Source organism: Vidua macroura, chromosome 2 (genome assembly GCF_024509145.1).
Source record: "Vidua macroura isolate BioBank_ID:100142 chromosome 2, ASM2450914v1, whole genome shotgun sequence".
In the NCBI taxonomy this organism is placed as follows: domain Eukaryota; kingdom Metazoa; phylum Chordata; class Aves; order Passeriformes; family Viduidae; genus Vidua; species Vidua macroura.
The window spans coordinates 97,329,501-97,344,116 of NC_071572.1; the positions used below are offsets into that span (position 1 = coordinate 97,329,501).

The following is a 14,616-nucleotide window of genomic DNA, read 5'->3' on the forward strand; positions in this document are numbered from 1 at the left end:
ATGGGTGTTTCCATTAACCCCCAGAGGGTGTGGCAGTGGTGACTGCTGAGTCAGTCACCTGTGTGGCTGCACCACTGTCCTGGTTATCCCTTCCAATGCATTTGGTAAATACAGTACGGTTCGACAGCCCCAGTTGAAGTGTAGGGAATATGCTTCTCCTTAATCAAGGCTGGATTTGTAGCCATAATTAATACTATTATGTCTGAGGGACCATCAGACACAATGCTACCAATCCATCAGATGGACATCGCTGTACAATGGGATCGTTAGACCCATGGGTTGGAGAAATAAAATTCTGGGTTTTCTTTACCATTATCTTTCTCCCTGGCTGATTTGTTGCTCTCACAACAGCATCTGTGTCTTGTGGTTCCACAGTGCCATGACATGAAGTATCCATGTGTAGAATAGTGATTTTTGGCAAAAGTCTCTGCCAAGGGGATTCAGGACTGAGTTATTCTTGCAGCAAAGCAGCAGCGCTACTGGGGAAATGGCAACGACGCAGTCTCGGTGGAAAGCACTGCCTATGCCCTGCTTCAAACCTTGCTCCTGGAAGACATGGAATATGCAAGGCCTATTGCCACGTGGCTGACAGAAAGAAGGAACTACGGCGGAGGGTACTGCTCTACACAGGTGCCTGACCACCAGTTCAGCGGGAGTCTTGAGGGGAGGGAAGGAAGTAGAAACCCCCTAAATACTTTTTCATTTAGATTTGAAAGGATCATAACAGTTAATTTTCAACTTCTTTAGTGTATGAAGCAATAAAGATTTTGGATTGTTAATTAGCAATGGGCCAAAATACAATAGTTAAAAGTCAGCAAAGAAAATTCTTTTTCCTTATGAAGAAGTAGGATAATCTAAAGGTCAGGACTCCAATGTGTTTACAATTTTAGTGCTATAAGAAGAAGCTGGGAAATTAAATAAATAGTCTGTGCGAGAGACTATTCAGACAGACAAATTCAGGAGAACTTCAAAGAAGCAAAAAGCATAAAACAGAATTCAAGGTGATTGATAATGTCATCTGATGTGTTGTTGAAATTACCTGGCATAACTGCTAGATTTTCTGCTTTTCTTCCTCACCTAGGACACAGTGGTGGCCTTAGAAGCTCTGTCAGCATACAGCATACAGACACTGGACACTGCTTCCACCGACCTGACTGTCAGACTGGGAACACCTGGAAGGCAAAATTACTACAGCATTGTTCTGACTGATGCCCATGAAGGATTTCAGAAACAGCTAGAGGTATACAATCGTTGGTTGTTTCAAAGGGTTTTTTCCCTCAAGAAGGAGAAATCAAATCCTCTGGCATAGGTTTTGTCATGTTAAGCTACCATGATGTTGCTGATTTATTATACCTTTAAATAATTTGATCTGTAAAACAACAAAATCTTTTTAAAGTCAAAAAAACCCAAACCCAGCAGGTGCTTAGCAGCGCACTTTAGAGGTGCTTTCCTGCCTTGAGGACTTTGGTGGCATGAATTTCTCCCAAAAGTGAAGAGCATCCAGAAACCTAAGTCCTTCTAGGGAATGAGGTGGAAGGAGAATATTCTGATCATCTCTGTGCCTGGAACTGTGAAAATGTGAAATCCAGGATACAAAGGAGGGGCTGAAGTTGGTAAAATACATCTACTGGGCCCTAAAACAGCAGAGTAAGATTCATTAGCTCAGTACATTTAAAAACTTGAGACATGAGGTCTCATAATTCCTTCCATAGTTTTCCCTACCCAGGTTTGGGGGGTGAAGGCATAGAAGACTGTCAAGATGTCAGGAAAACAATAGACCAAATGCTGAGCACAAACTAAATATATTTTCTTTTCCCTTGGTTTGCAGTTTGAACTTGGGAGAAAACTTGAAGTATCTGTGAACGGCAAAGGAAATGGGACAATGAGTGTAAGCTGTAAATTCAAAATACAGAGTCCAGAGTCTTCTTTAATCTCTTTTTGAAACAAAAGTGAAAACTTACTTGACATGGCCTCAACCTTTGTGTTTTTACCTCCAAAATTCTAAAATTTGGGGCCTAAAGCCTTATGGGCTGTCAATTTTTCCTGTCTTTATTAAATTCATAAAATGTCAAGGGTGATAGAGGTGGCTGGAGTTTGAAAGACCTCTTTGTGTTTGGGAATGAAGAGTTATCTCAAAGGAGTTCCACACCATTTGTGAATTGCACATGGGACCTGTGCAATTCTCTGTGCAGTTCTCTGTGACCAGTCTGTGCCACGGGGGGACTGGTCTTTCTCTCCACACTCCCATGTCCCATGATCATGTGTTGGAGTCCTGAATGGGTAAATTTCTTGTCATTTAAATGATATTTTTAGTGGATTGCTGTTTGTGTGTTCATCTTAGATATTAAAAATGTACTGGTCACCTGAGCTGAAGGACAACACCTGCAATGATTTGATTTTGACAGTGGAAGTGGAAGGGAGCCTTAAGTACTCTGGTGAGTGAAAAGGGCAGAGGCTGGGTCTCAAAGCTGACACATTTGGCCAGCTGCTAATGGTACTTCATAGCTTTCCAGGCTTGGAAAGTGGGAACAAATGAATGAAACTAGGAAAAAGAGAAGTCCCTGAACTCTACCCAGTCATTGTTTCATTTAGCTTGTTATTCATATTCTAAATAGTATAACAACCATTTGAGTGACTGTAGGTGCAGCAGGTACTTGACAGTTACACAGATACCGTTAGAAACTCTTCTTGAGAAAGGGAAGGTGAACTCCCTTCACAGAGGGGAAAGCCCTGCTCAGTTCCTGGCTAAAAAGGGACCTACTATGTGGGTTTAAAATTCTTTGAGGCAGATCCGTCATAGGTCTTTCATATGAGCAAGAATGTGTTTTGCATCTCCTGAAGTCATCATCATCTCTGCCTGTGTCTGCATCATTTTTTTCTGTTTGAATTGTTAACTTTTGGAGGGAGGGATTGTCCTTTAAATATTTATGCATTGCCTAAACCCCACTCTTAGATAGGCTTGTTAGTTATTCTTCCTATAGTTATCCCTAGAATTCTAACCATAAATGAATTGAAACACAGAGACTGTGTACAGTGAACTCACAGTGATGGCATGACTGCCCACTGGTATTTATCATTATACCAAAAGGAGTCAAACTGCAGGCAAATCTGTGCATGGCTGACCATGCCTCTCACCTCCAGAAGCTGAATACTCTGATGAAGATGATGATTATGAGGACTTGACTACAGGAGGAAACAGCACATTTGAGACACTGTCTAAAATGGATTGGTTTGATATCCGCAGCAGAAGAAAAAGGGATCTGACAACTCCCAGCAAAACAGAATCCTTGCAATACAAAGTCTGTGTCAGGTAGGTCTGCAAGATCAGCTCTTCATTTGCTTGTAATTCTCCTTTGTCACCCTCTTCATATCCACTAACACAGTATCCAACCCAGTCATCTTCTGTGAGTCTGCATACACTGTGAGTGTGGCCTCTCTCGCATGGCAGGAGAAAAGGTTTCCAAACAATAGATGAGATTTATTTACATGGTTTATGTAGACTTCAAATGTCCACTGCTGATTCTTCCCCATCAAATTCTTGGGGGGACTAAAGCACTTGGCAGACTAAAAATTTGAAATAAATATTTTATTAAAAAAAGGTAAATACAGCTAGACTGTAGTAGTAGCAGCACATTTACAGAGTTCCATCACTTTCTGGAGGGATGCTGTTACTTCCTTTGTGGTCACACTCTGGCCTCATAAAAAAAGAAAGGATGACTAATACTATCTAGGAGAGAAGAGGAGATGGGATATTCTGATGTGACAAGAAGTTGGCAAGTGCAGAGGTATTCAGCATAACAGTGAAACACCTGTCTTTGCTCCCATTTACAGTCTGGCATTGGTCTCAGAAGCACGAATTTGTGGCTATACTGGGTTTCCCTTCTAGAGAGGAGCAGGATGGAAGAAGCAGGTTTTGCTCCCCAGTAGAATTTTGGTTTTCCTCTGACTTTTGTCAAAGCCTTGAAGACAGTGGTTTTATCTCCTCTTTTAAACAGTGGCACAAACAATGGCAGGGGAGGGCTGAAGCTACACTAATTCCCAATGTTTACTCTCCCTCATTAAACACATATTCAATGAATTGTGTACAGGTCAAAGCATCATCTTCCCCATTAAATGCTATGTAACATTTATCAGCTACCTGATCCACTGTTGTGCATCACTGTTCTGCTGAGTGTTAGGCTGAGGCTTAGACAATAATGTGAAATTTCTTATGGCTAAGACATGGGAGAAAAACTGAAGGCATTAATTACATCACCATTCTTCTTCCCTACACTGTGGTGCATCCTTTATGGGATGGAATATTTTACATGCTAATTGTATGTAAAATATCTCATGTCAAGGCACCCCATGTGAGTGCAGAACAATTTAATTTTCCAGCCATGACACCACTACCTGATTTTGAGATGGTGAAATCCAAAAGATTGAAAATCCAATACATATATTTAATGGGTAATTACAGCAATGAGGATTTTTGCCTCAGACAGCAAAGGTGATGTAAATTTGACTTAGTCCATGAAAAATTTTGATAAATTCATTTTCTGTCTCCACTTTGTAAGTAAGAGAGAACAGATACTTTGTCAGTGTTGTTTACCTCCCTGGCTTCAACAGTGCTTTTAAGGTGAGATGGACTGTGATTTACAGGTGATTTTTTTTTCTGCCTATCTGCTCCAAGGAAAGCCTATATGAAAATCTCAGGCAAGGCGCCTGGGTTTTGGATAACCATTTGACTAGTTTAGATGAGTCATTTTACCTCGTAGCTCTTAATGAATTAGGCAGATAATTTTCAAATTAAAATCCTCTTGGGAAAGTTAAATGGAGTGGAAAGTTTTGCTTCACCTTTAGCAAGCCTGGAAAGCCAGACTCTTCAAAGCAACCTGGCTGTTCCATGCACGTGGTCACTGCTGACCATCTCCCTTATGAAGGTCCACAGGTCCCAAAGTACCAAAGATGTCCCTGGTTGATCTCACTCTGCTGAGTGGTTTGGAGCCTGACACAAAGGAGCTCGAACAGGTTAGAAACACACTTTTCTATGCAACCTTTTATAGAGCCTTTAGAAAATTTTTCTTTCAAAATCTTTCCAAAAATCTACAGAAGAGATATGGGAAAACAGATTTTTGATAGATAGATAGATAGATAGATAGATAGATAGATAGATAGATAGATAGATAGATTTTCACTATTCTCATTCTAATAAAAATATTTGCTGAATATATACAAGAAATGCAAAGCTTGTGGTGAACAGAGTTCAGATTTCTTAGGCTCAGCAGGTCAGTAATGTGCCTCTCCTTACCATATACTGCTGTCCTGTGACATGCCAGGACAGTGCATCCTGTGCTTGCAGAACAGAAGACAGGTAGTCTTTCAGTGGTGCTTGGTGGCAGGACACTGTGACAAGGAGATGGGGCACAGTGCTCTGAAAATGTGGCTACAGAGTTCAGGGTCTAGAGCTGGCTTGGTTGAGGGAGTTTGCAGTTTCAGTCTTTCAGGGACTGTCTCTTTTAGGGAGGAAAAAAGAGGGCTGAACAAAGCAAACTAGAATATGGAAGGTGGCAGCAAAGATATTCCTGTTCTGCTAGGGGTTTGCTCTGATTTGCTTGCTCCTTTGTTTTCCTGCAGTTGGTGACAGCTTCAGACAGGTACATTCAGCACTTTGAGTACAAGGAAGGGAGGGTTTTGCTCTACTTTGGTGAGGTAAGCAAACCCAATGATTTTCTAATCCCTGCCATTTCAGATAGCATATAGAGCTTTTAAAAATCTAATCATTGCATTTTTCACTCTGTTACCTTTCTGTAATTTTTGTCATTTATTATTATTGAACAGCTCAGTGGAAAGAACAGAGGAAGGGAAGAAGGGAAACACACACTTTCATCTTCTACCTTTCTATGTCTAAGGAGATGTAGTTAATATTCAAGATTTGGCCTTTGGCCCAAGAAAAAAGAGAAATCCTCTCCATCTCTAGTCAGAAGGGATGCTTTTGATACATGATAACAAGAGTGTTAACTGGTGGTCCTGTAAATTCCACATGGACATTTTGCATGTCGAGACAAAGATCCAGATAGTGATTAACAAATGTAAGCATCAGGACCCCTAGTCTCTCTGTATATTTCCCAATATTTTGGATAATGACTCCACCCCACATCCATTGAATTGCTTCACCTCTACAGCCAAAGCAGATATCAGTATTAATTCAGCTATGCAATCAGAACAAGTGTTCAACAACTAGCACAGGCACAAACATTGAAGAATTGATTGAGAAGAGAGAGTTAGTTTTCTCATCAAAACTGTTCTTCCTTTTTCCTCCAGCTCCCAAATGGACCGGACCCAGATTGTATATCATTTGGGGCAAAGCAAATCAATCCCATGGGCTTGGTTCAGCCAGCAAATGCCATCCTTTATGATTTTTACAACCCTGGTAAGGGCACAGAAAAATGATACATAACTGCTTGAAAGAGAAACTCTCAAAAAAACCCTCCAGTCTATAGAAAGTTGATTTTGATGTAGTGTGTGAAACCACGTAATTTTGTTGAGTGATAAAAATACCAGTTTTGCGTAACTATCTTCCAGTTACTCCAGATTATCTAAACAGAGATCTTCTCAGGAATGGTCCAATATTGCAAATGGACTGAAAATATGAACTTTTACACTCATGGATTTTTAAATCATATTTCCTGAGTTCCTGTTTCTCATGGTGCTTTTAAGTATATTTCACTCATGTTTTGTTTTGACAGGCTGCGTCTTCATACATCTAAGATAGGCAGTTTTAGAGGTTTGACTTTTGTAATGTGCTTGCCACAGAAAGCAATCTTGTTCCTCTTTCAAAGAAAGGTTAAATGCAAATCTTCCCCATTTGCCAAAGTTACACAAACAATATTTGAAAATTAGGTCAAATCTCTACTTTGCCTTAATGGAGGGATCCAAGACAGTTTACACTGGGTTTAAACCACTATTGATTGATCCTATCTTCTTCTTTTGAAACAGTGCCATGTTCACTGTTGTTCTATGGTCTAAAGAGGCTTTTAAGATGGATGGTTTTCAGAAGGAAAAAAAAAGGAGGGGATGCAGGGAGGGAAGAGTACAACTTTTAAAAAAAAAAAAAAAAAAAATTTAAAAAAACCCCAACAACAAAAAAAATGCCCAAACAAAAATTATCTAAACTAAAGTAAAATAACCTCAAACTGTTGCCCAGCTGTAAGGCAACACTGTACATCAGGTGCCTAAGCTCTAGGTCTTTGGGAACTGCTGATGTGGATCTGATCCCTCAGTGCTCTGCTTTCTCTGGACCAGGGAAAAGCTGGGCTGCAAACGTAATTTGTGCTGTACTGTACAGGCTTTTCCACCTGAGCTCTCCCATACAAGCTGCTTTGTTCCTTGTCCACAGACAGGAGGTGCAGTGTGTTCTACAGTGCTCCCACGCACAGTGCCATGCTTTCAAAGCTGTGCCACGCCAACGTCTGCCAGTGTGCAGAAGGTAAGGAATGACTGCATAAGCTGGTCTAAAAGAAGATAGTTACTTCTAGGAACAATTTACATGGGAATTGTTAAGCCCAGAAAGGACCATTAGAATTATCCTAATGTCTAATACAGGACACATTCATCCTCTAGGATGTTCAGTATCAAATTGATTTTTTTTTTGATAGCTAAATGCAAAATACATATATATATATATGTATATATATATTGCATATATTTTGCATATATATATATACACATGTGCGTGTGTACGTAAAAATCCTCTATCACACCACTAAGGAAATTGTTCTGCCATTTTATTCTCTCTTATATTGTTGTGTGAATATGGATGTATAAATTACATCTGTCTACATATCCATGCCTATAGGGGTGTATCACTTATTTTCTTCCCTCCAGGTCCCTGCCCAAGGCAAAAATCAACTTTCAGTAAATCATTAACACAAACCACGCGTGTTAGTTTTGTCTGCTACCAACCTACTGCAGATTATGGTAAGGCATGAAAGACAACTGCTGATTTCAGCATCATTCATTTTAATAAGTCTAAACTTGTAGTTCTATGTGCCCAGACCTCTCCTGAATTGAGTAGGGTTTCTGTATGTGGCCAAGAGGCCAAGGAGAAATAAACAAATGCATGTGCAGTTGTAGTCATCAGGGCAGTGAAGTGGGAAGTAAAGGCCTTGGAAAGATGCAGCAGGATGCTGGGGGAAGGAGGGGTAGACATTATGTTACAGGGTTTAGGGAAAAACCCATGGTGGAGTACCACAATCCACTACATCCCTCATGTTACAGGATGTAAATAAATAATAGGGTTTCCATGGCATGCCATAGTTCAGTAGCTCCTTCTGCAGAGCTAGATTAATATTTTTGCCTTTTTTAATTTGCCTTTCTGGCCTCTTCTTTGGATACAAAGTTGGATAAACTACTGAAGGAAAACTGGTTGTGTACTGGTTGTGCACCATTGGTAAGTTAGATGCTAACAGAAGGACAGGAAAGAGTGAAAACCTAACCACAGAGGAGCTTCCTTGAAAAAATACAAATAAAGGAATACAAATCTAGAGTCTCTTGATTAATAATTCCATGATTTGTGAGTAGATGGTACACTGGCCTCTGTTCAGACATTTGATAGAAGCACAGCTATTATTCAGTCTTTGGATGCAATTTCATGTTGCCATCTGGCATCACAGAGTTGTTGTTTGTTGCAGTATACGAGGTGGAGATCCTCAACAATACAAAGAAGAATGTTTTTGATTACTATGAGGCCAAAATCCACAAAATCCTTAAAGCATGTAAGTATCAAAATGTTTTACTCCTTTCATTCACCCGTAGAAAAACTAGGTTGACTAAATGTTAGCTAGTGTGAGCCATGCAGACACCTTCTTCTGCCATGGAAAAGTAGGGTCAGATACCTTTCTGCAGCAGGCTTTTCAAGAAGGCTTATTTATTGCAAGGCTTGTTTGGTGCAGCTGCCTCACTGCTCAGTTAAGCCCCGGGCTAGTTTTTTTTGTTCACATTGTGCAATCCCAGAGCACACAAGCTTTAATAATTTCAAATGAAAATAAACCAGAAGACACATTCCAGACTCATTGAGTCCACGGTTACAAACTGTAGCTAGCCTAAGATAAACCCCTCCAAACACATGCATAGTGTGGATATTATGTCTTCTGCATCCACTATTTCATTTTATAGACTGTTGATAGATCCTTATTTTTTCTCGTGTGGACATATCCACTGACCTCTGTTCTGATACTAAATGATGATTTGAAGTGCTTATTACTCAACTAATTATTGAGCAATTGCAACCCTTGTGAAACAGGCTAAGAGTTGTCCACAGTGACTTGCCTGAGGTCAATGAAGACAGGAAAACTTTTGGAACTTCAATTTAATAACTGTGCTAAAGAAATAGAAAGGCTTCTTTGTTGTTAGGTGCAGTGTAAAGGTTTGCACAGCTCTTAGACGATGTCCTTATTCAGGCCTGCCATCCCAGCTGCCCCCATTTGAACTGCATCAGAGAGCACTGATACTCCTCAGAATAATTTCTGGGGAAGATGTCAGATGACACGCCAGATTTCAGCTGCTGTGGTATCATGTGGTCACCAGTTTTAAGTTTGGCAGCCAGAGATTGCCTTTAAATAGTAACTTCAAAGGTTTTGAAATCTTCCTTCTCTGGTACAGAATAATTAACTCACTGAATCAATCTTTGCCCAGGGGCCTGGCAATGTCACGTGGTACTTTACGGCACACAGCTTGTGACCTACGCCCAATGCTCAGTAAAATAAGGTCCATGCTTCCTGAGTTGAGAGAGAGAGCATCTGACATACCCAGGGCTTTCCATATGGAGGGAAATTATAATGTACCTAGTGGTCAAAATACTGACCACTAGGATTATGGTATCCCAATGCAAATCTCTTGAGAATACCTACAGGATTTAAAGGCTTTAGGGCTTTACTTGTACTCACAACTTGCAGGAAAGCGATAGAAAGATTTTGGGTTTTGGTAGCAGAGAGAAACATCCTTTGAATGTGAAGCTGAAGGGAAAGGATGTCTTCTATTCCCACATACTTGATAATTCTTTTTGGTTTGTGCTGTCAGATGCAGCTTCTGAGCATCAGGAAGGTTTCAGCAGGCTTGGGAGAGGCCGGCAGGAGGCATGAAAACATATGAGGATGAAGAAAAAGCTAGGTGTTGCACCCAAATCAGCCTGTGACTGAACTAGTGTTATTGTCTCTTGTATTCTCTGTGGCTCTTTTGAGTGAGGTTGGCCTCTGTTGCCATCGCCAAGTTTAGATGAGAATTAGTAGGGTAGAATCTCATTCGCTGGACCCCATCATTATTTCCTTAACAATCTTTGAAGTAAAGGGTTGGTTCAGAATACAGATGGAAACACTTACTTGTGTTTGGGAGTCAGCAAAAGAGAATATTGCAGGTGTGTGCTTCTCAGATTACTTTGGTTATTGATAGAATTAGTGTATATGTTTTGGATGACTAACATTTATGCTGTCCTATGAGCCCTCCAGGGGCTTCCTTTAGAGCAACAGTATAGCCCATACAAAGCAGCACAGAAACTTTTTTTTTCCCTCTTCTTCCCCTCCCCCCCTTTTTGAACATTATTTCCCATTACATATTCCAAAACTTGAAGTAATTGTTTTCCTTAAATTCCACTTGGATGCTTTGAAACATTAAATTTCAACTTTCTTTTTAATTGGAGATTTAAAATTGAAAATTACATAATAACCACTCAAGGGAATGACTCAAATGCTTATGATCCCACTGTCTGAATTGTATTAGGCTATTTGTGAAGCATATGAACCAAGAAACACCTTGGTAATTTAAGCCAAATGAGGCATAACATCATCATTTTCTCAAGTAGTTCTGACCCATCTCTGCATTCTATGAACAAAATGAAAATTCAGGACACCATGTAGTGTAGGAACAGCAAGAAGGTCTTGGGTTATATGAGAAAATGTACAGGACTTATATTCTCTCTAAAAATGCAGATCTATAAGTTACATATATTAAACTGATGCAAGTTTTACCTAGGTGGTAGATAAGGTTCTTAAAGCTAGGCTTCACAGATTAGCAGTCTCTGCCAAATTCTCTGAAATCTAATTAATGTTAGAATATTCTACTTCAGTTTTGTTCTACTTTTAGGATTTTGATGACTAGTCTTTCCCTACTTGTAATATAATACTCTATATTAGAGCAGATGATGCACAAGATTCTGTTAACTGATGAAAAGACCATGGTGTAATTTACATGTAATTTAGTTAAAAAACATAGTGTCCTCATGACCTGAGATTGGTCAGATGAATAAGTATCTTTTCAACTCTCATGTAATTGCAGTACAATTATAATTGTTCTCATGTAATCTGAACAGCCACCTCATCTGCCTTGGATGCCCACTTCTGTAGTGGGCAGTGCAATCCTGAATTAACAAACTTCTGGGCCAGAATCCAGACCAGAATCTTCTAAGTTACTTTAACATGGAGATCACCAGGACATTGTCCTGTGTATCAGATTCAGAGGGAAGAGCATAAAGGCTGCATTAGCAAAGTCCAGGTCAGATGTACTAAGGAGAGTGAGATTTTAATACTGTCTGCTGCATTGTTAAGCCTCAAAATGTTTGAATTTTGCTAGCTTTTCAGACCACCTGAACCTGAGCATTCTGTAATGGAAGACAGCATGTTTTCTATTTCCCTTGGCTTTTCCTTCTGTCTCTGAGATTTAAGCAAACTCCATAAGGCCTGAAGAAGGCCTAAGCTCTACAGGAAAACATCTCCTTCAATAACTACTGCAACCACCATGACAACAAGCTAAGGCGAAAGTGGCTTACTTTTTGTCAGGTTGCACTAAGGGAAATGTATCCTACCATAGCAGGGCCATTTATTCACATGTCAAGTGCCAATTCGCAAGTGAAATATTACCTTGGCTTAGCAGTGGAGCAAATGATCACAGGGGGTTGTGTCCTGTGGCCTACAGTTCTTCTCTCTGTTAGAAAAGTTCGTGGGGTTTTCTCTTCTCGTCCCACAGCTGCAGATGAAAGCATCCAAGTAGGTGAGCACCGACAGTTCCTATCACGCTCCATGTGCAAGTTAAACATTGTCCCTGGCAAACGCTACCTGCTCATGGGGAAAGATGGGCAAACAGTGGATTGCAACAACAAGTAAGTGCAAAATGGTCTCTGGGCAGCAGCAGCTGCTATCATGGACCATAAGCCCAGAGGATACTCAATCTATTAGAATACCTCCAGAAAGTAAAGGCAGCACCAAATTTCTCAGGGGATGATTCTGCTGGATTGACTAAAATGCAAAGTGTTCCACTCCATAGGCAAAACTGGAGCTATGGGGAGGACGTGAACCACCCAAATCTATTGGTTCATGAATCTATGGTTTCCAGACTTCTCAGAGTCAAATCTGGCCCTGGTTCCCCTGGGTTAAAAACTCACAGCTAGAAAAGGAGAATGGGAAAAGCTACCCAGTCCATCTACTGCAGATGCCTTAAACAGCTCCTGTGTTTGCAGAAGAATTGTGTGGGACCATGACTAAGAGCAGCTCCCAAGGTTGCTGTTATACCATGCATGCGAGTAGCATGTTCTTCTAATTTCTCACTCTCACACTTTAATGAAAAAAAGGGAATTTATCTGAGTGGGAATTTAGTATGACACTATCAAATATTCAGGGAGGAAGACATCCTGAATGTTTCATTTCCCTGCACAGAACTGGACAAATATAATGCCTCTGAAAGCTTCTAGGGAGGAGATCTCCATCAAGCTGTGAGCACCACCTCCTAAAACCTTAAAAAGTCTCATTCCCATCTCTATATGATATCAAAGTGAGTGCTTAGGTCAGTGGCCTGCTTCAAAAGAAGCCTGATAGGGACTGGAGTGTCCCAGCAGAGGTTTGATCTCTGTCTTCTCCAGTTAACATGAAATACTGGAAGTTACACGGCTTCTCATCAGTATACTCTGTTGAAACTAAACTTCCCTTCACTGTCCCACTGGTGTGCACTTGGGCCTTTTGTATCATTCTGGAAATTCTAACAGAAACTTAGCCCAAGCTTACCTGACATACTCAAAACACAAGTACAGCCAGGTCTTTCCCAGCTTGGCACTGACACATCCCAGACTTTGTTCAAAGCTCAGTTAACCTGCTGGTGAAGGCAAGTTTCTTGGCTAGTATACCTCTTGATTTTGGAGATGCCTCTATGGAGGGATGCTAAGGGATTATGCTTTCCCATTGCTCCATGTCAGGAATAATGACTAACCTTTACCTGTCCCATTTTCACTCAGGATGCAATACTTACTTGATGCACAAGCCTGGGTGGAGAAAATTCCAGAGGACAGCGAGTGCCGCAGCACTCTGCGCCGACAGAACTGTGCTCGCCTGCAGGACTTCCTGAGCATCTCTGACAGCCTGTGCCATATCTGAACAATGGCTCTGACCCCCCATCTCACTGGGACTGCAGCTCACCTTCTGCCAGAATTCTTCCTGCAAAGCCTCTGCATCCCAGTGGCATCTGAAACATTGCGGGGCTGCTTCCATTGCTGTTTCACTGATTGGGGTATCCTCTTGTGGATGTGTGTGTGGGTAATACAATAAAAATGCAGTTCCTCTACTAGTTACTGTGTTTACTGTACCTGACACTGGGGAATAGAGGGCAGGAGTTTGTGTCTCCTTGAGCTATTCTACAACAGTGCAATTATCCTGCAGAGAGTCAAAGGGAAAACATATTGTACATTGCATGATTAATTCCTGCAGTCCTGGACAAGAAAAAAATATTTAAAAGAAGACCAAGACATTTTCATGGGTCAAAAAGAAAACTGGGTGTACACTGCTGCTGAAAGAGAAGAGATATCAACACTCATGCTTCAACACATCAGCTGGTCTGGTTGTAGCTGTGAGTCCTGCTAACCCCGTGGCTGGATCCCATACGCTTCTAAAGCTGGAACTAGAAGGGGTACACTGAGCATGCCCTGTGCTGGATTAGGGAGTCTGCCACAGGCTCATTAGGTTGGTAGCTCACTGAGGGCACAGAATTTCTTTTAATTGCACTCTGAAGCCACATGTCTTTCAAGGTTTTCTTTTTCTAGAGTTTAACTCAAAACTGCTCTTTTCTTAGGATAAGAAAATGTTTTGGTAATGCTGATAAGCAGAAGACTTTCAACTACAGGTTTTGCTTTTTTAGCTTGCCACATCAAAATGCCATTTGGCAGTCATGTCTGAAGCAGAGAAGAACTGGGTAGCTCCCCATCCGTAGATGCTCGTACCACTATTTGTGCCAGCAGCTACTGAGTGCAAACATTTGCTACCTGGACTGCTTGTACTACGCTGCAGTAAAAATAAGAAAGGCCTGTGTCAGTTATATGATAATTAGTAGGTCCATGCTGTGCTGGTTAATTTGGAGTCAAATGACCCTACTGATAGAAAGGGCAACAGTGATGTTCATGTGGCCAAGACATTACACTGCAGCAGCACCTATCAAAACAGCTCCATCACAAGAAATTTCAGATTCACAGAAGACAGTTCATTGCTGTGTGCCTGAACTGTGAACTGAACAGCTATCTTTGAAGGCTGCAAACTCAAATTTAGCATCAGCTGAACCTGGACACCAGCAACATCTTCCTCTCAGCTGCCAAGCATTGCAGCTTGG

The 14,616-nt window shown here is 40.9% G+C and overlaps 1 protein-coding gene across 1 annotated transcript in view; it reads left to right on the forward strand.

Moving 5' to 3' along the window:
* The window catches only part of LOC128804144 (complement C4-like), a 41,159-nt gene extending 27,575 nt beyond the window's left edge, over positions 1 to 13,584 (forward strand). Inside the window, exons 29-41 of the mRNA XM_053971675.1 lie at positions 464 to 630; positions 1,082 to 1,240; positions 1,829 to 1,888; positions 2,342 to 2,435; positions 3,142 to 3,310; positions 4,923 to 5,010; positions 5,617 to 5,691; positions 6,304 to 6,412; positions 7,379 to 7,468; positions 7,867 to 7,959; positions 8,673 to 8,756; positions 11,998 to 12,130; positions 13,256 to 13,584. Coding sequence (XP_053827650.1) covers positions 464 to 630; positions 1,082 to 1,240; positions 1,829 to 1,888; positions 2,342 to 2,435; positions 3,142 to 3,310; positions 4,923 to 5,010; positions 5,617 to 5,691; positions 6,304 to 6,412; positions 7,379 to 7,468; positions 7,867 to 7,959; positions 8,673 to 8,756; positions 11,998 to 12,130; positions 13,256 to 13,394 — 1,460 coding nt within the window. The 3' untranslated portion in view covers positions 13,395 to 13,584. The remainder of the gene's footprint in view (positions 1 to 463; positions 631 to 1,081; positions 1,241 to 1,828; positions 1,889 to 2,341; positions 2,436 to 3,141; positions 3,311 to 4,922; positions 5,011 to 5,616; positions 5,692 to 6,303; positions 6,413 to 7,378; positions 7,469 to 7,866; positions 7,960 to 8,672; positions 8,757 to 11,997; positions 12,131 to 13,255) is intronic.
* Positions 13,585 to 14,616: the final 1,032 nt, after the last annotated feature.